Here is a 20,891-nt window from a genome sequence, read left to right as displayed (position 1 = left end):
CCATCTCTCCCTACTATACTTGCTATCCCACAGCCACACTCCCTTCCCAGAGACTATTATCCACTGTTACTATAGACACCATCTCTCCCTACTATACCTGCTATCCCACAGCCACAGTCCCTTCCCAGAGGCTATTATCCCATTGTTACTTTAGGGACCTTCTCTCCCTACTATACCTGCTATCCCACTGCTACTATAGGCACCATCTCTCCTTACTATACCGGCTATCCCACAGCCACAGTTCCATCCCAGAGACTATTATCCACTGGAACTATAGGCACCATCTCCCCACTAATCTATATTATCTATGCCCAGAGATATCAACTGTTGCTATAGGTGCTGTAGTAAGTGTTTGCACAATCAACAGGTGAATATGTGGGACATTATCTAGTTTTAGAACACAACACAGAGACACATGTCCAGTAAATACTACCTGCTGATTGGTTGTTTCTTAGACCCCCCCCCCTCTGGTTGTTTTGCTACATATGTTCAAATAAGAATTACAGTTAAAAATGCTGCACTGCTACAATTTTTTTGTAAATTATTTTAGACTTAAATTGCTTGCTTCTTGCTTTAAAATTTCCATTCTGAAGATTTGAAATTAGCCCTGAGCTAATCTCAGTACTGATCTTCTATGCCTTGTTTTCTACTACATGTTTAAGTTGTAAACAAGATGAGATATTTGCTTTACTCGCCGTGCTACGTCTCTGAGCCTGCTGCTCAAAGTGAGAACAGAGGACTAATAAGCGATATCACCTTTGTTCATGCAAATTGAGGAAAACAAACCGCAATACCTAGGAGAATGAGACTGCTGGCCAGCTTTCTTACTGCCTTTCTGCAAACACTGCCTTAATTATATAGTCACACTGTGATGCTGCGGCTACAGTTCTCCGCCATTATGCCTTTAAAGTCAAAAATAATATTCTGCTTTAATTTTCAAGCCTGCCCCTGGTTGTAGGACTGCCCATTGGAATTTGTTCCTAGACACAGCCGGACAGATTAATTGAAGCTGAAACCTAAATGTACCACAGGCTGCCCTCGCCGTTATCTGTCCACTGCTAGAGGCACAATGAGAGAAGCATGGAATGAGAGGGAAGCAAAGCCTAAACAATTCAGAACAGGCTTTCAAAGAACTTGCCCTTTGCAGTCGCTGTATGGACATCGAATTTGTTTTCCCGTGTGTCCTTTTACCAATATCCTTGGGTCTTTGTGACAAAATGTTGATTTGTAATTCATGTAACATTTATACTGCACTATAAGAAATCAGTGTCCATTGACTGAAAATGGCCAGATCAGTATTAGGGTCTCTGGGATCACAGAGAGGAACAAATGTGCATAATATACTGAACATATAGCACTGATGCTCCCTAGACAATTGCCCCTCTCTCTCTTACTGATGGCATAAAAAAAAAGTCAGAAAATCACCTTTATAGCCTTTGTTGCATGTATTTATAAATGCTGCATCCCAACTAGGGTTGCTAATTTTTAGCCAAGTCAACAGCAACACTGTTATAGAGAAAGCATATCCTGGCTTACAGTAATAATGGTATTCTTCTTTAATGACTGCCCAACAATGGCAATTTTCTCCATATTTCTGTTAAGTCATGTAAGCAGGAGCTACTATACGGTTTACTATGATGTGCATAATGGAAATGGAATAAAACGTCTGTAACAAAAGTGCCCTCTAATGGCCAAACTGTCACAAAAATATCTTTACAGAATTGCAACCATTGAATGAAGTAGGGATGCACCGAATCCACTATTTGGGATTCGGCTGAATCCTTCGTGAAAGATTCGGCCGAATCCTTTGTGAAATTTGGCCGAATACCAAACCTAATCTGAATCCTAATTTGCATATGCAAATTAGAGGCGGGAAAGAAAAAAGTGGAAAAATAATGTTTTACTTCCTTGTTTTGAGATGAAAAGTCACAATTTCCATTCCCACACCGAATTTACATATGCAAATTAGTATTTGGATACGGTTCGGCCACACACAAAGATCCTAAATCCTGCTGAAAAAGGCTGAATCCTGGCCAAACCCGAAACCAAATCCTAGATTGGGTGCATCTCTAGTATGAGGCATCTCTTTTGAGCGCACTTTATTAATTTGTCACAAACATCAGACAGGAACATGGGGAGGCACATTTATCAAGGGTCGAATTTTGAATTCATGTGAGTTTTTTTAAAACTTTACTAAATCAGATTTTCCTCCAAATTCAACAAGGGGGTTATTTATAAAAAAAAAATCTAATATCTAAAACGTGGACGAATTTTCCCGACCAGAAAACTTTAATGGATTTAGATTTGAATTCAACTAAGCTCGATTCGAGACAGGAAGGCTACAAACATGCTAAAATTGGTCTCTGGACCTCTCCCATTGACTTATACATGAATTCGGCAGTTTTTAGGTGGCTATAAATTTGGAAATTTTACATAAAGTACATTGGGAGGCCAGGGCTAAATGGTACCAGCCTACTCTGTAAGAATGCATCCTGGGATGTGCACCGTCAGAATATAAACTGTAAGTAATCTGAATCACATGGAGTGCCTAACAGACTGGCACCCACCAGTGATTCTACGTACCATACATATACACACTAGTGGTACTTTGCTACTACACTTTTGCAAAACAGCCTACACTTTTTTACTCTTGTGCATAACAATCCTCCCTTTTCTTGCATCATTTTTGTTACTGTAGGTAGGATGATGGAGGGCATTAACTGGCCCAGAGGATAATTAAATTACAGACAACCTTTACAGCTGCTCTGCAGGATTATTAAAAATGCCTCTAAGGCTACAGCCAGACAGGGGCGAAATAAGTCTGCTGAAATACACAGGCCGATTTCAGCCCATACCGGGAGCAGTATACACCTTCATTCGCTTTTTGGAACCCTTGCGTCAGCTCTGGCGTGAACACTACTGGTGGATTTCAGTGGAAAAGCGTGACACTTTGCATCCCACGATGAAATCCGCAGAATGTGTTCACGCTGGATTTCAACAGGCTGATTTCGGCATCATCTGGCCCTTGCCTTAGCCTTCACAGTTACTATACAATGTTACCGATTTAGCTCTTAGCACACAGTTGATCTGGAGCAGAGGTCCCCAACCTTTTTTACCCGTGAGTCACATTCCAATATAAAGAGAGTTGGGGAGCAAAACAAGTATGAAAAGTATGTCCCTGGGCTTGCCAAATAAGGGCTATAGTTGGCTATTTGGTAGCCTCTATGTGGACCTTTCAGCCTACAGGGGGTTCTGTTTGGCAGTACATCTGGTTTTCATGCAACTTAAACTTGCCCCAAGCCTGGAATTCAAAATTATCCACCTTTGAGGCCACAGAGAGCAACATCCAAGGGGTTGGTGAGTAACATGCTGCTCACGAGCTACTGGTTGGGGATCACTGATCTAGAGACTGGCCCGATTACCATCTCGAGGACAGGAAATTACTTTTTGTCCATCTGAGGCAAATTGGAGAGGAATAAGATAGGGAATGGCAGCAGAAACTAATAGTAACAGTAATTTCAGAGGCAGTGCAGCAGTAGCATAGACAGTATCAAATATTGTCACCATCACACAAGAGAGCTCTCAGCTTTCATGTTCTATCATTTACCTCCGCTGCTTCTTCTCCAGTTCGTGGTTGCGTCCTTGATGTCCCTCTAGGTGCAGCTTGGTGTCTTGAAGTTCAGAGGTGAGCCGCTGGCATTTTTTCTTTAGCTGTTGTAGAGCTCTCTGTGTCTCCTCATTATCTGCCTGTAGATCTGCCAGCTGAAGAAAAGCCCAAGAGGACCCAGGATTAGAGGTTAGAAAACACCACCGTATGAGAAAGTGTGAATGTGTGTGTGTGTATACACATCTGTGTGTCTACTGTATGTGTGTGACAGGCCCATTATTTTCTATGGTTTTAGAGCAGGTATGTCAAAATAGACTAGGCTTTATTGTGTATCTTTGTACAGGCTACACAAATACAACTGCAATTACCAGTCCCTTCAGATTTGGCCGAGCCTTAGTGACGGCCAATCATGTTCCCAGATAAATCCCTGCAAAAGCCATTCTGTGATTACAGGACTTTCACACTTGACTCCATACTGCCTTAAGCATTTCGGCAAGAGAAACAAGGGGAACTATTGGGCCTAGTTCTGTTAGGTCCATTAGAAATGGTCAATATTAAAAAAACAAAACAACAAGAGATTTCCAGAGACGAGACTACAGGGATGTTATACAACTAGTACTTATTGAAAAAGAGGAAATCATGTATGAATGAGCTCTTACTCTTCTTTCTAGCTGTCTCTTGCTCTGCTGTTCCACCTCCAGTTTATCTTCAAACTCCTGCTGCATTCGCTTCTTAGTAAAGTCAATCTCTCGGACAGAACGCTCGTATTTAAGGCGCCACTCTCCACCTGCGGACACCACGATGATGATAAATAGATGGATGACAAGGCACGGGGAAGGGGCTGATGGCATTACTTTTCCAATACATTACACTTTTCCAGTCCAAAGCAGTATTTCAAAAAGAGATTGCAATCTTAAGTGGAGCGTGATTAGGACATTGTCAGAATTCCCGTGAACACAAGACAACGGAAAGACAGGCTTGCCCTTTACATAATTCTGAATTGAATTGTAAATTGCAGTACTCCCTGCTGAAAGGTACCATTTTACAGATGACGCGCAACTTCTAACAGCAAAAGTGGAACAGATAAAGGCTGAGAACAGAGGGAAAAAAACCCTGCTTCCCAGAAGTCTGTTTTAAAACTTCTCTTTAGGTCAGGCATAAAATATTTATAGGGTCCTCAGAAATGTAAAAGTTTATAAAAAATAAAAATATTACTTATGGTGCTTCCTCCTTTATTATATTCTCAAGAGAGTCCCATGATCTAAACCTACAGCCCAGTGCCTTTATATGTCCACAAACACCTTTTAAACATAATCCCTTTGTTAAAATAAAGTGAACTTAGATAGATGCCACTTAAAGGTCAGAACAGAGCTCGGATCATTACTATTTATAGGGGAAGGCATTACAATGAACAGCTTACAAAGGACTGGCACAAACCCACATACCAGAGTCATCATCATCCATCTCGCCGTTCAGTTCTGCTGCACGGATCAGCCTGGCTTCCATTACCTCGACTTCCATGGAATCCATTTGCTTTTTCAGTGCATCATATTTGGCCTGAAACAGACACATGACGCTTTAAGGAGCAAATCTCTCTGGGGCACTAGCTGAAATGCACTTGGTTTATAGATGTCACTTTGAGATGTTAATATTTTTCTGAAGGGGAGCGGTACCAAAGTATGCCGCTCATGATTTTAGTAGCACTCACACAAACATGAACTTCAATGTACTTATAGTGCACTATCCCCCCTACAATGTGTTAATGCTCAGAACACACAAAAAGAACATGTATTAAAATAAATGGCTAGAACAGTGTGTTTTCTGTTTAGGATTAGACTTCATTACTGGACACTAGCAAATCTCCCCAACAGTAAGGGTGAAATTGATGATCCAGGGCATCTAAAGACTCTCACAGCAATTTGCTGATATGATTTGACTTCCAGACAACCAATTGCTCATCTGACTTTTCTGCTTTGCAAGCTCAAAGCTCTGCCAAGTGTCCATTGTGAGGAAGGCATTCTAAAGTTGTACTCCTGAGTACTTTCATTATTATCTCATGCCTTTTACAGGATACTTGGTGGCTTAAAGGGATACGGTCATGGGAAAACATGTTTTTTTTCAAAACACATCAGTTAATAGTGCTGCTCTGGCAGAATTCTGCACTGAAATCCGTTTTTCAATAGAACAAACACATTATTTTATATTCAATTTTGAAATCTGACATGGGGCTAGACATATTGTCAGTTTCCCAGCTGCCCCCAGTCATGTGACTTGTGCTCTGATAAACGTCAGTCACTCTTTAGTGCTGTACTGCAAGTTGGAGTGATATCACCCCCCCCAGGAGCCTAACAACAGAACAATGGGAAGGTTACCAAATTGCACTGCACAATCATTTGTCTGATATTAAGGATATATATGCACGTCTGTGGCCAGTTTATGTTACACAGAGACGTAATTACCTGCAGATCTTTCATGTCCTTTTCCACGCGTAACCTGTCTGAAGTCTCCGTCTCCAATAACTGGGAAGCAGATTCTCCTGTGTTCCGTTCGTCTGTGAGCTCAGAATTTAGTTCTGTAATCTAAAGGTAATAAAGAAACGTTAGTTGATCTTATGTTGCCTACATAGAAGCAGGCCCAGCCATACAAAGTTTATTATTATTGGCCAAACAGCCTGACTGTTCATGTCAGACTCTTTGGCCAATGTAATCATACAAATGCCACAGTTTTTTTTATTAATACACCATTCAAAACATAGACAACCCCATAAAATTAATTGGGTAAGGTTCCTACACTATACACATCTATTAAGGAGTTGGTAGGCCAATTGGGTGCACTAGATATTTAGGCACCTTTTCAAAGTCTGAGCCACATGATCTTAAAAGGCCATAAAGCAAATATACAGAGCCTCAGAGAGGTGAGCCATAATCCATAAATGGGCTTTGGCAACACAAAGGCTCTCCAATAAAGTGTGTGTAGCTGCATGCCTTTTTCATATACTGTATTTTAGTATGTTCTTTTAATGTAACCCTGCTTGTAAAGTCAGAGTAAAGTATTACACAAGCCAATAAAATTGTGTAAGCCAAGCAATATGCAAAAAGTCCGAATAGGTCACAACAGGTTTTAGTGCGGAAGCACAGAAACAAAATAAAACAGAGACATTGGACCTGGTATGATCCAGATAAATACCCTGCTGTCCAGGCGGTCAGTGTTCAGCCGTAGTTCATTCCTCTCCTTCTCCACCTTCTCAAGTCTGCTTTTCAGCTGCTGGATCTCCTCCTACATTAAGAGGAAAACAAATCAGCACAGAAACACAGTTCAAAGCAGATTCTCCTATCAAAGGGAATACATGAAGCAAGACATGGCCAGACCGACACTATAGAACACCTGTATCAAAGATTATTATTATTAATATTTCTATTAAGTATTTATAAAGCACCAACACATTCTGCAGAATTTTGCAACAAGTGGGTGAATACACTGAAAATACAGATTTACATGCATAAAACAACCAGTAACCTGTAAAAAAAGGTAGAGAGGGCCCTGTCCAAAAGAGCTTGCAATTAAAAAAATAAATGTCATTTAAAAAACGGTGTCCTGTAATTCTATCCAGGAACACAAAGCCCAAAACAAACTTTATGACTATATCACAATGTTCATTTGAACTTTGGGTAAACCAAACATCATCTGCTGTAATAATGTTATACATTAAATATAGGTGACCTTATAACATGTCTCAGCTAATGACTTCTGGTTTCCTTATTTGAACTTAGTTTTCAGACTAGTTTTCTGATGTGAAGAAGACAATGAAATAATTAAAAAATAAATAAACATATCCTTTGTTTAACATAACCTAACAGAAATAAGCACTGTTTCTCTGCCTTGCATTTACACACTAGTACTAACCACATTGCTTGACAGGACTAATGAATTCTTAGCTAACACTAACAATATCATCTAGTGGTCACAAGCCGATTATGTCTCGTTGGTTCCCAGAGACTGCCTCAGCCAAAGCAAGCACAATTACTGCCCCACCCATGAAAAAATGCAGAATGGGAGTACCGTGCATACAAAATGATTTATATTCACTCTCTGAAATTGTCAAGAGAATAACATACAATAATATTGCTGTTGCAGGGCTTCCATTGACTTTTCTAAAGGTTTTATAGTGTTTATTTTAAAGTTGGCTATACATTAGAAGATCCATTGATCTGGCAAGGTTGCAAAAAAGTGATCTTTTCTCTGATCTGGCAGCAATCATACCAGGCCAAGTCTGGAGAGCCTGATCAACTGACTGCCAACAACTGGATTAGACTGGGGTCTTAAGGTGGCCATAGACGTTGTAGTTAAGATCTTTCCTGGAAAAGATCTTAAAAGGAAAGATTGTTCATTTCAGTTGAAGTTGAATTGTCAGATATACAGATGGAAACAATAGAAATCTACCTGTATCGGACTACTCAGCACTAACAGTGCCCGATGTTCGGGTGCCTTCAAAAGAGCCTGATCAAAATTTTTCTAGCCAGTCTGATCAACGAGCAGTCCGATTTCCAAGTCTTCAGCCGATATCAGTTGGCTTGTCTCCCACCATACAAGTAGCGAATATCGTACAAAACGTATGATATTATCAGTATGTCTATGGCCACCTTAACCAGATACATATCTGGCAAATTCTCAGCAAGAAATTGGTGAGGCAGACTGTTGGGAAGGGCTATTCATGGGTCAATGTGACTGTCTGAAGGAGTAGGCAGATTCTATAGTCTGATGTACCTTTACGCTTTAAGTTTTACTTTACCACTACCTTATACGTAAATAATCCGCCTTACTCCTTCCAAAATCCATGTCAATAGTGAATTTTGATTTCCTGATTGAGTTAGAGCATTAGAGCTGCAGCAAGACTGGAAGGAACCAGTAAAGCCATCATAAGAAAGGCAAACAAACCCTTAAAGTATGCTTGAACCTGAACAGGGAGAAGACATAACTGTTTGGTCACTGTAAAGCTTCTACATATAAGCAGGGACGACTGGGCATCTTGTTAACACAGAAGGAAGAAACAATTAGTGTCATCATTAGGGAAATATTGCCAGAATCTGTTTCAGGCTGCAAGATATTTTAAGAAAAAATGTAATCAGTCAGCATAACTCTGATCCCAAACGTAAGGCAATGTAACAATGGAGTGGCTCAAGAACAAAGTCTGAATGTCCTTCCCTGACCCAGTCAAATCTCTGATGTTAATTCAGAATACTTGACATTAAAATTGGCCAATGAGAGAGTGCTGAGGCTTCCTGGGGCTATCACAAAAGAGTTTAAAGGAACAGTAACATCAAAACGTAAAAACGTGTTTTAAAGTGATTCATATACAATATACTGTTGAGATGCATTGTAAAAGTTATGTGTTTGCTTTAGAAAGACTACTATAGTTTATATAAATAGGCTATTGTGTAGCCACGGGGGCAGCCATACAAGCTTAAAAAGGAGAAAAGGCACAGGCTACTTACCAGATAACAGATAAGCTCTCTAATAGAATACAATGGGATTCTACAGAGTGAATCTGTTATCTGCTATGTAACCTGTGCTTTGAATGGCTGCCCCCCATGGCTGCACAGCAGATTGCTTCAGAAAAACGACTACATTTTATGTAAACAAACACACCCGTTTTAGGGAAACAGAAAATTATATTTGAATTACTATAAAACAATTTAAATGTTTGGTGTTATTGATCATTTAAGCAACTGGACAGGGTTTGGATTTGTTCTGATACATAGTATATGCATATCTTAAACAAGATAATAACGTGAAAAAAGGAAAGTGCAGCTATTTTAGTTGCTAAAAATGGATTATAATTATAAAACTTATTCTGAGGACAGAAACTACTCATTATCAGATCAGAGAAAAATCAGGGAAACCAAGGGAGAAGGGGTGCAACTCTCAGAAACACCTTGATTAAGGTTTGAAAATAGAATACAAAGGGTGCTTTTAAAGGGTTGGGTCTTTACGCTAACTTTTAGTATGTTATAGAATGGTGAATTCTAAGCAACTTCTCAATTGGTCTTCGTTATTTATTTTCTATGTTTAATTTAATTATTTGTCTTTTCTTCAGACTCTTTGCAGCTTTCAAATGGGGGGGTCACTGACCCCATCTAAAAAAACCAATGCTCTGTAAGGCTACACATTTATTATTATTTGCTAGTTTTTATTTTTTATTACTCATCTATCTATTCAGGCCCTCTACTATTCATATTCCAGTCTCTTATTCACATCAATGTATAGTTGCTAGGTTAATTTGGACCCCAGCAACCAGATTGCTGAAATTGCAAACTGGAGAGCTGATGAATAAAAAAGCTAAATAAGTCAAAATCCGTATATAATAAAAAAAGAAAGCCATTTGCAAATTATCTCAGAATACCGCTCTCTACATCATACTAAAAGTTAAAGGAACTGTAACATCAACAAATGAAAGTGTTTTAAAGTAATAAAAAATATAATGTACTGGGAAAACCTCTGTGTTTGCTCCAGAAACACTACTATTGTTTATATAAATAAGCTGCTGTGTAGCAATGGGGGCAGCCATTCAAAGGAGAAAAGGCTCAGGTTACACATCAGATAAGCTCTGTAGAACATAATGGTGTTATCTGTTATCCACTATTTAACCTGTGCCATATAGTCTTTTTAAAATTTCCGCCTTTGCTACAGAGCAGCTTGTATACTATATGAACTATATGAACTATAGTAGCGCTTCTGAAGCAAACACATCAGTTTTACCAGTGCAGGGCAACACTACATGATATTTTCATTACTTTAAAACTTTTGGTGTTGCTGTTCCTTTAACTTTTAAACCTTTAAACACAGCTAACCCCTCATATACAGACCTCTATAAAGTTATTTAGGGGGTCCCTACATGTGCCCAGCAGACAAATCAGAATTTTAAGTGAAACACTGAAAGTGCACAGATTTATAGACAGCAATGCCTGTTACCGAGACCTCAACATTTGTGATGTGAATGACGACAAATCTCAGCAAGGCCCATGGACAAGTCAGGAATACGTGGCCAATTAACACTGTTCCATAGGTAGAACCTCCAGCAGCCTCTGAAATGCAGGCTAAGAGCTACAGTTCTGCAGAAGCCCAGCCATCTGTATGTCAAACATGTCTGGCCAAGGGAGAAGGCACAACTTGCTGCAGGAGAACAAGCCCAGCTGAGAAGGAAGCAGTTGGCATGGACCTCTTGCAATACAGGCAATGGGCTGCTGAACTGAAAGGCATAACACATTAGTGTAACAGAGACGTTGGCATTGTGACAGTGGCCTAGATATTCCGCTGTGTTGTTTCACCTCTGGGAACCTGCAGTGACATTGTGGCTGCATGTAGCCTTCCTCCCTCCTCCTCCTCGCTCACAGCTAGCGGCTATTCCCATGTGCGGCTCCTGATAATCATAAACATATTCTGTGCCCCTCCTCTTCACTCACACAATCCCCCAGAGATCAATATGTTTTAATGCCAACATCCCCGCAAGCAGCAGTTCACAGCCAAGGGGAGGAGAGAAAATGTCTCAGAGCTGCCATTAATTGCAATTTCTAGACTTTCCCTGGTTTGCATAGTTATCAGCCAGGCGCGTGGCCTGCAATACAATTCAATTAAAAAAAAAAATTGTCAATATACATTTCAGTAGATTGAAATTTCCGTTCCACCCAAGAACCCCCCATGGTGCAGAATTATAAAAAAAAAAACCATATAAAAACAATGTATATTAAAAGGGGAAAAATACATAAATAGACACAAGGTAAAAAGCTTGCTAGTTTTTATCTCAAGGATTTATGGTGTTACAAACGTTACACAATCAACCAAAGCTTTTCCTTCCAGAAACTTAAAAAAAAAAAAAAAAAAACATTTCTCAATACCACCCTTACCCCTTAAACTTTAATACTCATATTACCTAAAGTGACATGTGCCTTGTTCTAGTGATTCATTCACCACAAAATCAACCGTAAAAGGGTAACGCCACACAAACATAACGTAAGCTTTAGGATAGGGATGCACCGAATCCAGAATTCAGTTCGGGATTCAGCCTTTTTCAGCAGGATTCCTTCTGCTTGGCCAAGCTGCATATGCAAATTAGGGACAGGGAGGGAAATCGGGTGACTTTTAGTCACCAAACAAGAAAGTAAAAAAAGTTTTCTCCTTCCCACCCCTAATTTGCATATGCAAATTAGGATTCGGTTCAGTATTCCCCAAATCTTTCGCGAAGGATTCAGGGGTTCGGGCAAATCCAAAATAGTGGATTCGGTGCATCCCTACATTATGAAAAGTAAACATAATTTCAAGCAACTTTGCAATAAACATCATTTAAAATATATGCAGACTTTTCATGATTTTTAATGGTTTCTGACAGTTCCCTAAGTCTAGCCCCCTGCTCTCCTGCTGATCTGTCTGACTACTTTGCTGAGCTGGCTGACTACTGTTACTTTGTATCAGCAACCAGCTGTCCTAAGCCTGCATCCTCCAAACCCCACAATTCCCTGCACTTGCGATTTCAATGAGAAAAGGAACATCACAGTGCAATGCATTGTGGGTAATGTAGTTCCTGCATGCTGTCTGTAAGCTGTGGAGAAGTTGTTACGATTTGTAACATCAGTGTTTAGTCCCTCCTTCCCTGCCAGGATTTCAAATGATGCAGAAAGAGAAGTGTTAAACTGTTAAACAGCTGAATTGCAGCATAGAAAATGGCATTTATTCATACTTTTTGAAGAAACAGGTAACTGCGATGGGTATAGTAGGGGTTTTTGTGTTATGTGGGCCTCTATCAAATTTTGGTTTGGAAGCCGGAGTTCCCCTTTAAATCTATAATGTGTATATATTCCAGTGACATGAATCACATATTAACACTTCACTATATAACTAGTGTCTATGCAAATTATGCTCAAGTGAAGTGCAAATTATATTCCATTATGTTCTATTTTTTTTACAAACTATACATACATCTAAAAAGATCTGTGCAAACCTAAGCACTGCTGACCCCTGTGGCATTAAAGGGGTTCAGAGTTCTGCCATCGTCTCGCCGGCAGCTAATGAGGAACATCATTCAAGCTGCAATGAGAAGCACACGGGGCTGCAGCAGACGGCATACGGATTGTATGAAGAGCATACGGAAATTTGGCAACAATTCTCCATTAACTAATACAAAGACGCCCATGAGATGTGCATAGCAAATTACACACAGTGAGCCCATTAACTGTAGTAAGGTGTCAGAGAGCAAGCTGGAACGCTCAAGATGCTACATGATAAATGACTCTCTCTTATAGAGATCTTTTCATTACATCCCTCCGTCTGAATACCTGATGCAGCTCTAAAGCTACTCTGGAACGGATGTTTGTAGGAAAGTGGTTTTGTGTCGGCCAGGATTAAGCCTATCAGCTAGCATCAGGACTCGGCTGAGACTCTCCAGGTGCCCCACAACATTGCCTTCAGATTCATCAGCAACACTCAGTTGTTCCATTCCGGAAAGTAGTAGAATAAACTGTGCCTATCCAAGCTTAATATGGCGCTTTCTGTGGAGCTTGACAAGTGTTGCCTGTGCTAGATTGTCTAACACTCCCCTCCTAGTAACCTATAATTAGCATTATCTGTCAACCATTCAGCATAGGCAGCCAGAGACCGACCTACCCCAGTGGCCATAAATAGATAGTAAAGGTATGGGACCGGTTATCCAGACTGCCTGGGACCTGGAGCTTTCCAGATAACAGATCTTTCCATAATTTTGATCTTCATACATTAAGGGGAAGCTTTATCAAGGGTCGAATTGAAAATTCAAATTCGAGATTAATTATGAATTTCTTTATGGTCAAATTCAACTAGGGAGTTATTCTAATTCGATACAGGGATGGGATCCATTATCCAGTTATCCAGAAAGCTCTGAATTACGGGAAGGCCATCTCCTGTAGGCAGAGCCGGCTCTGTGCGCGCTCCAGTGCGCATGCGCAGAAGCGCAATTACGCAGAAGATGCCAGTGCCAGTCGAGGAGAGACGGGACGGACACGGGCGACAGAGCAGGTACGTGCCTGGCGCCCCCTCAGCTTTGCGCCCTAGGCACGTGCCTACCCCTAGTTCCGGCCCTGCCTGTAGGTTCCATCTTAATCAAATCATTCCAGTTTTTATTTGATTGATTTGATTGATTTAATTGATTCCTTTTTTTCTCTCTGTAAAAATAAAAAAGATTGTCCCTTGTACTTGATGGCAACTAAGCTACCCTGGGTTTATTTAATGATCTTTTTAGGTGACTTATGGTATGGCGATCCAAATTATGGAGAGATCCCTTAAGTGGAAAACCCCAGGTCCTGAGCATTCTGTATAAAAAAAAAGGGCTAATGTATGGTCACAAACTGAAAGCAAAGAGCTGGTTACTTGCTTTGGCTAACTTGTAGCAGACAGACTAGAACTAACTGCTGATAGGGGGCTGCTGGTAACCAGGACCGGATTTACATAGTGGGCACCCCTAGGCACCCTACCCTTCGTCGCTCCTGTCCCCTCCAGGGGATTTGCGCATGGGAAATTTAAAAAATGATTGTATCTCCAGCGCATCCCCAGTGTTTTTGAACCAATGTGGGTGTGGTTGGGCAGCATGCCGCCCCCCTAAAATCCTGCCACCCTAGGCCCGGGCCTAGGTGGCCTTTCCACAAATCCGGGCCTGCTCGTAACTGCACTTGTGGAATTCAGCACTTTCTATGGTCGAAAGGAGTGCAGTTCTGCTTCATAGGCCACAGTAGCTGCTTCACCAACGAGAGAGGTATAAATGTTACACATGTGTGCTGCCAAACTAGTTCTCCATCTTATTAGCAGTTGCTTGCTCTCCTCCTCCATCCCACTGGGTTCCATTCTATGCCTTGTATCCTGTTCTTTGCTGACTGTTTAAAGGACCAGTAATACTTCTGAAAAGGACTCATCTGATCATAATAATTTGCTCTACTTTTAGCAGAAAAGTCATGGTGGGTGGGTATAACTGCATTGCTGTTGGCTTTAAAACTATATTTGAGCAGCATACAGGCTCAGTGGTTGCAGAAGTGGGGTCCTGAGTTCAATTCCAGCCAAGACACAATCTGCAAGGAGCTTATTTGTTTTCCATTTGTCTCGGTGGGTTTCCCTTATATACTGCAGTTGAGGGGCTCAACTACAGAGAAAGCAGACTTTGCAGTTGCAGGGGGCTTAGAAGTGTAGAGGGCCCAGAGAGGCCATCACTAATGAGCAACTTCAATATACCATTCCAATAATCCAATATTTTGGGGGCCTACATTATTTAAATTTGCTGTGGGGCCCAGTAATATCTATGTATGCTACTGGTTTCCTCTCACACTACAAAAACACACAAGGCTCATGATAAAATTGTGAATGTGAAAGGGACCTTAGATTGTAAGTGCCTCTAGGGAAGGGTGCTGTGGAAAATGTCAGCACTGCATAGAGGAAAAAATTACTGTGGCTAAGAATGCCACAGGGCCTGTACTAAACTACAAGCACTAAAGTAAATGGAGATGGATGAAGCTATCACCAAGTCACTTTAGTGTAAGGTGCCATCCAAAAGGTGGCAACCCTAGCTGTGGTTGGCTATAAATAGCCCCTATGTGCACTGACAGCCTAAAGGAGGCTTTGATTAGCATTGCATATGATTTAAAACTAAAACTTACCTTCAAGCCAGGAATTTAAAAAAAAAAGAAAGGGGGCCGTGATTGAGACCACTGGGAGCAACATCCAATGGGATGGTGAGTAACATGGTGCTGATCGGGGTACACTACTATAAAGACACTCATGGGAGAAGCACAAAGGGGTGGTCCTTTCTTTTTGGAGGACCCAGCTGGATGTGTTCCAGGGAGCCTGGGATCAACATAGCAACCAGGCTTATGTGAGTATATTTAAGGGGTCCCAGTGTCCCATCTATGCTTTATTTCTCCAACCAATGGAGCTCCTGGCCACAACTGTGTTATATGTTGTATAACCATTATGATGATGACCCTGGATACTTGCTTTGGCTAACTAGCAGACCACATCTGTTTTCTTGCATGAGATGGATACTCAGGGTATTCTGGGTAGGAATGATCAGACATTACAGATTACATGCTATGGGCAAGTTACAGTCATATTGTTCTGTGGGTTCAGTTTATACTGCTATAGAGAGAACACAGTCATGCTGCCTTCTATTCTTCCCCACTGTCTCCCAGGAAACAAACTCCCACCAACTACAATTTCACTATTGTTTCTGCTGTTCCTCGCTGCACACGTGTGCCTACAAGCATGTGGGCGGGAGGAGAACATACACCAACAGGCAGGAATGTGCATCCCAAAACCACCTTTGGCTTCAAATAAAAGGGATCTGGGCGCCACGACTCCAGTGGATGCAGTCATGTTTAAATTGATCCAAGCTTTTAGATATTTGTGGCAGTTCTGATCGTCCTCAGCAGCTATTCACTATACACTGCTTATATGGACTACAATTCCCAATACCCCCTGGTTGCAGAAATTACAGCACACCACCAGTTAGAGGTTACAGGTGAGGCAGCACTGGGATAAAGTATTGCCATCATCACTTTGCCTTGCTATATACACAGTCCCACAAGTTGAAGTCCCTTTAACAGGACAACAGCTCTGTTCCCGACACACTCTCCCACAGTCACAGAACCAGCGCCCTTGATAGCAGCTTGCCTTACTAAAATAACTGACAATAATATTCTCTACTACAATGTTACCTTCGTATACATATTGACAGCTCCTCCCAGCATTATCTGCCTTACCATATACACGCTGACCCAGTTAAAGCCCTTTTCCCTGAAACATACAGCTTTGTTCTACATGTTACACATGGTGGGTGTATTAAAAGTTATACAAACACACACACACTCCTACCCCTACTGCCCCTAATCCTGGTACCATACAACTTTACTATACACATTAGTCCACATTTTTGCGACCCCCTACCCATTAATAAAATAAACTTGTAGATCCCAATGAGGACAGTTGCACTTACCTGCCCCCAATATCTGTGCACACATACAAAATCATATATTATAAGGCACACTTACGTCTTTTCCACGAATCTGCTCCTCTGTTAGCTGCACCTCTATCAGCGGCCGGACTGTAGTAAAGAGTTTCCACCAGGGCCAGCCCTTCACTCCCTTATTTTTCTTAATGTTCTTCTGGATGCAGCGAATGGCAAGCTCTTGGATCTAAACAGGCAGAAGAGCAGGATTAGTGAGGCAGAAAGGCAAGATTGCACAGAGTGGCAGCATGCCTCCCAAACAGATCCATGTGAGATACTGCATGGCTCTGACAAACACGCACTGAAATTAAAGAAAAACAATATTGAAAGCCTAGGAATAATGCCAAATGCATCACCGAGATAACGTGCAGCCAGCACGCCATGTAAGGGAGAAAATGGAGAGAAAAGATGGTGAAGGCAGGGATGGATAAAGAGGCAGAGGCTGGGAGAAATAAAGGCACGACTGATAGGGAGGAATGAGAAAGGCAGAAGTAGAAGGTAGGAGTGAGAGAACAGGAGAAACATGCAGAAATGATGTAACAGTAACTGGATAATCCAGATCCCTAGTGAGACAATAACACATAAAGATAAACACGCTGCCAGGAGCAATCATGGCACAATACACAAACTGGCATGTCTGGTGGGCACAATCTGGTTTAAAGGAGAATTAGAGCCCGATAATGGGCAAGACCTTTGCTGTATTTTATATAGAGAACTGACTATACCAGCAGAGAGGTTCACCTGCCCTAGAACAGTAATGTCCCAGGCCTTCAAAGTTGCCAACAGGTGGGTCATGAAGTTGGCAGAGTTATTGGTGATTGGGTAGGTTTTGAGCGGATCATAGACGGGGTAAGGCTGTAAGGTGCATGACTGGGGCAGATCAGGGCAATTTACGTGTTACTTGCAAAGCCCACTGCCCAGGAGGCTGATAACTGGTGACTCCTTGGGGGAGGTTTATGCTAACTTAGTAGTGTTGGGGCCTGTGATGGCAGCTCTGGTTCTCTCCCTAGAATGCAGAAGAAAAAATGGTCATTTAAACTAAAGCAAGCTGAGTAGGACCACTGCTGATATATGCTAAGCAACGTATCAGCTCCAATTTAAATTAAAGGGGAAATAATGTGAAATTAAAAATTAGCTTTAGCATACTGAAATAAAAAACGTAATCACAATTCAATTGAAAATTCTGTACAGTTTTTGAAATAATCAAGTTTATCTTCACTATTCCTCTCTCAGCATCTGTTTCTCCTCATTCTGTCTTCATTCAGGAGTTGGGTGTCAGGTGAATGATCCAATATATCTTGTAGGGGGGCTCCTTTTACCTAGAAGATGTATTAGAACTCACTCTATTAAAATCACCAGAAATCCTGTCTCTCTACATGCAGAATTTGTGCAAAAGCCAGTTATTTTGTTAAATTTTGTTTGTACTGGAATCAGTTATTTGAGTGAGCTCTAATACATCTGCTGGTGATATAACATATATTGGATTATTCATCTGACACCCAACAGCTGCATGAAGACAGAATGAAGATAAACAGATGCTGAGAGAGGAATAGTGAAATAAACTTGATTATTTCAGAGAATGCAGAATTTTTAATTGATTGTATTTAGAAAGTTCCCCTTTAAGAGAGAGAAAGAACCTTCCTGATAAAGTTACCTATGGCCCTCTTATATTCCTAAGGTGCTGGTTTTCTTACAGTTCGGATTCAAGATTTAGTCACGACCAACTATGCACATGCTGTACTATAATTCCAGGTATAGGTATTGGACCTGCTATCCAGAATACTTAGAGTAAGGTTTTCCAGATTTTTCTCCGTACCTTAAATCTACTAGAAAATCATTTAAACATTGAATATACTCAATAGGCCGGCTTTGCTTCCAATAAGGCTTCATTATATCTTAGTTTGGATGAAGTACAAGCTACTGTTTTATTATTACAGAGGAAAAGGAAATCATTTTTGAAAAATTAAATTATTTGGATAAAAAAAGAGTCTATGGGAGATGGCCTTCCCTTAATTCTTCCCATTGTCTTGTAAGGAGCTTCTTGCGTTACCCAGTTACAGTATGTCAGTGAGGAAAAGATTGTGTATATTCTAATTGTAATCATCCCAACTCCTTTGTAAACTAAGCTTATCCAAGCGCACACACTGCATGGCTGTCTAATAATATGATGTCTCTTCTGGCTGTGTCCAGTGTCCATTTGAGTGGATCACTATATGTATCTGGACTTGGGCAAACTTTTGTCACGTGACTACCTAAGCCCCCCCCCCTTTTTGAATTTTTTAGTTTACCATATATTTCACTACAAAGCACAGAGAGAAGAGGCAATAGTTCTCTTTTCTAGAACTAAAGCCTGGCGACTGGGTCGTATAGTTCAGCAACAGCTGGAGGGCAGCAGGTCACACTTATCAGGAATACAAAGAGAAGAGCAAAACTTTGAAAAAGCCAGCAGGCAAATGAAATGCAAGAACACAACATGGATTGTTCAGATGAAGAGTGAGGGGTCAGCAGGATAACACCGGCCACATCAGCTCCACAGTGCAGAGCCCCCACCACTCCACATCTGAGCAGTGTAAATGCATGCACATGTCAGAATTGCTTATCCCATAAGGAGACAGACCACACAACCCTTACCGTGTCAGTGTCCTGCCCCGGCTCTCCTGAGAATAGGCACTGAATAAATACAGTTCAGCCGAGGAGAAGAGTGTGTTTGTCCCTCCCAGCCCATGCATACTTTCTCCAGGAAACCCCCACACTGGACAGTTAGTTGAAACCTTTTATAACACGGTTTACCATTTTAGGTCACTAGTTATAAAGCTGCTGCTGCTGCTTCAACCACCAAGTAAAAAAACAAGTGCCCTCCCAAACCATACCTTCCTTTTCTTGAACTGCTGGCGAACCAGATAACCTCTGCATGCAGCCTGGAACAGAGTGAGGGTCTTCTTGGTCTGCTCATCCCGTTGCTCTTCAAGCTTTGTGATGGTCCCGGCTCTGAAGAACACCTGAGAAAAGAGGTTAAAGGTACCAGAGTTCAGAGTCAAGCGTTTTCTGTCCTATATTAGGCACAGCAGACCCCCTTGTGAAATTTATAAGGGGCCAATCCCCAAGGAACCTGCAGTGCAGTTGTAGAATACATTGTATATTTAAAAGGGGAACTATCGCAAAAATAAAGATTTAATATAAGCTTCGGCAAACTGAAATAAGAAACTTGCTAAACACAATCGATTCAAAATTCTGTACCGTTTCTGAAATAATCAAGTTTATCTTCACTGTCCCTCAATCAGCATCTGTTTCTCTTCATTCTCTCTTCATGCAGAAGTTAGGTGTCATGGACAGTTAGATGCAATATATCTTATAGGGGGGGCCTCCTTTCCTAGCAGATGTATCAGAACTCACTTAAATAAACGATTCCAGTACAAACAAAATCTAACAAAATAACTGCCTTTTGCACAAATTCTGCATGTAGAGAGACAGGATTTCTGGTGATTTTAATAGAGTGAGCTATAATACATCTTCTACGCAAAAGAAGCCCCCCATAAGATATATTGGATCTAACTGTCAATGAATATCTGACACCCAACTCCTGCATGAAGAGAGAATGAAGAGAAACAGATGCTGAGTGAGAGACTGAAGATAAACTTGATTATTTCAGAAACAGTGCAGAATTTTTAATTGATTATATTTAAAACGTTTCTTATTTCAGTTTGCTGAAGCTTAAATAAAATTTTCATTTTCAATTTATTATATAAACTAGAGTCTTAACTTAGTTTATAGTACCATGCCCAATGGAAGCCAGTATCTCAGATGTTGGTTACTAGGTATTAACCCTCCTTCTTCCTACAGAGAAAGCCTTTGTTTTCTCTATAGAAAGAAGGAGGGCAGACTTGGTAACTGTGAACCGAGTATTCTGGAACCCCGTGTAACTCCATGTTCAGAAGATATATAGGTGGTGGGTGTTGAGATTAAAGAACAATACAGCACATTTCTGTTCTGTCAGTTGTACCTCCCAAACATGAAAGGGCTGGTTTATATTTGCAGGAACAGACAGACACATTTTTGTTTATAGTATCAGAAGCTGTAACAGAAGAAGCAAGGCGACCTCCTTTTTATCACAGAGTAACCAGCAGTCCCAAATTCCACAGACTATACCCTTTGTTGGCCGTGCAGGACAGTGGCGAAACAGTAAAACCTTGCAGAGCTCCAGTAAATAGTCAAGTGGATGAATGTGTTAAACAGCAGGGGCCCCTGGAACGACTGAGCGCTGGCTGTATTCCC

The 20,891-nt window shown here is 41.0% G+C and overlaps 1 protein-coding gene across 13 annotated transcripts in view; it reads right to left on the bottom strand.

The window, feature by feature from the left end:
• Positions 1-20,891, bottom strand: part of myo18a.L (myosin XVIIIA L homeolog) — a 193,543-nt gene that overhangs the window by 24,631 nt on the left and 148,021 nt on the right. For all 13 annotated transcript variants that reach the window (XM_041581711.1, XM_041581712.1, XM_041581709.1 and 10 more), the window contains 7 exons: positions 19,490-19,618; positions 16,663-16,806; positions 6,794-6,883; positions 6,067-6,186; positions 5,053-5,164; positions 4,267-4,394; positions 3,608-3,762 (listed from right to left, as the gene is read on the bottom strand). In XM_041581711.1, coding sequence (XP_041437645.1) covers positions 3,608-3,762; positions 4,267-4,394; positions 5,053-5,164; positions 6,067-6,186; positions 6,794-6,883; positions 16,663-16,806; positions 19,490-19,618 — 878 coding nt within the window. The remainder of the gene's footprint in view (positions 1-3,607; positions 3,763-4,266; positions 4,395-5,052; positions 5,165-6,066; positions 6,187-6,793; positions 6,884-16,662; positions 16,807-19,489; positions 19,619-20,891) is intronic.

Source organism: Xenopus laevis, chromosome 2L (genome assembly GCF_017654675.1).
Source record: "Xenopus laevis strain J_2021 chromosome 2L, Xenopus_laevis_v10.1, whole genome shotgun sequence".
Taxonomy (NCBI): domain Eukaryota; kingdom Metazoa; phylum Chordata; class Amphibia; order Anura; family Pipidae; genus Xenopus; species Xenopus laevis.
This window is presented reverse-complemented; position numbering and strand designations above follow the sequence as displayed.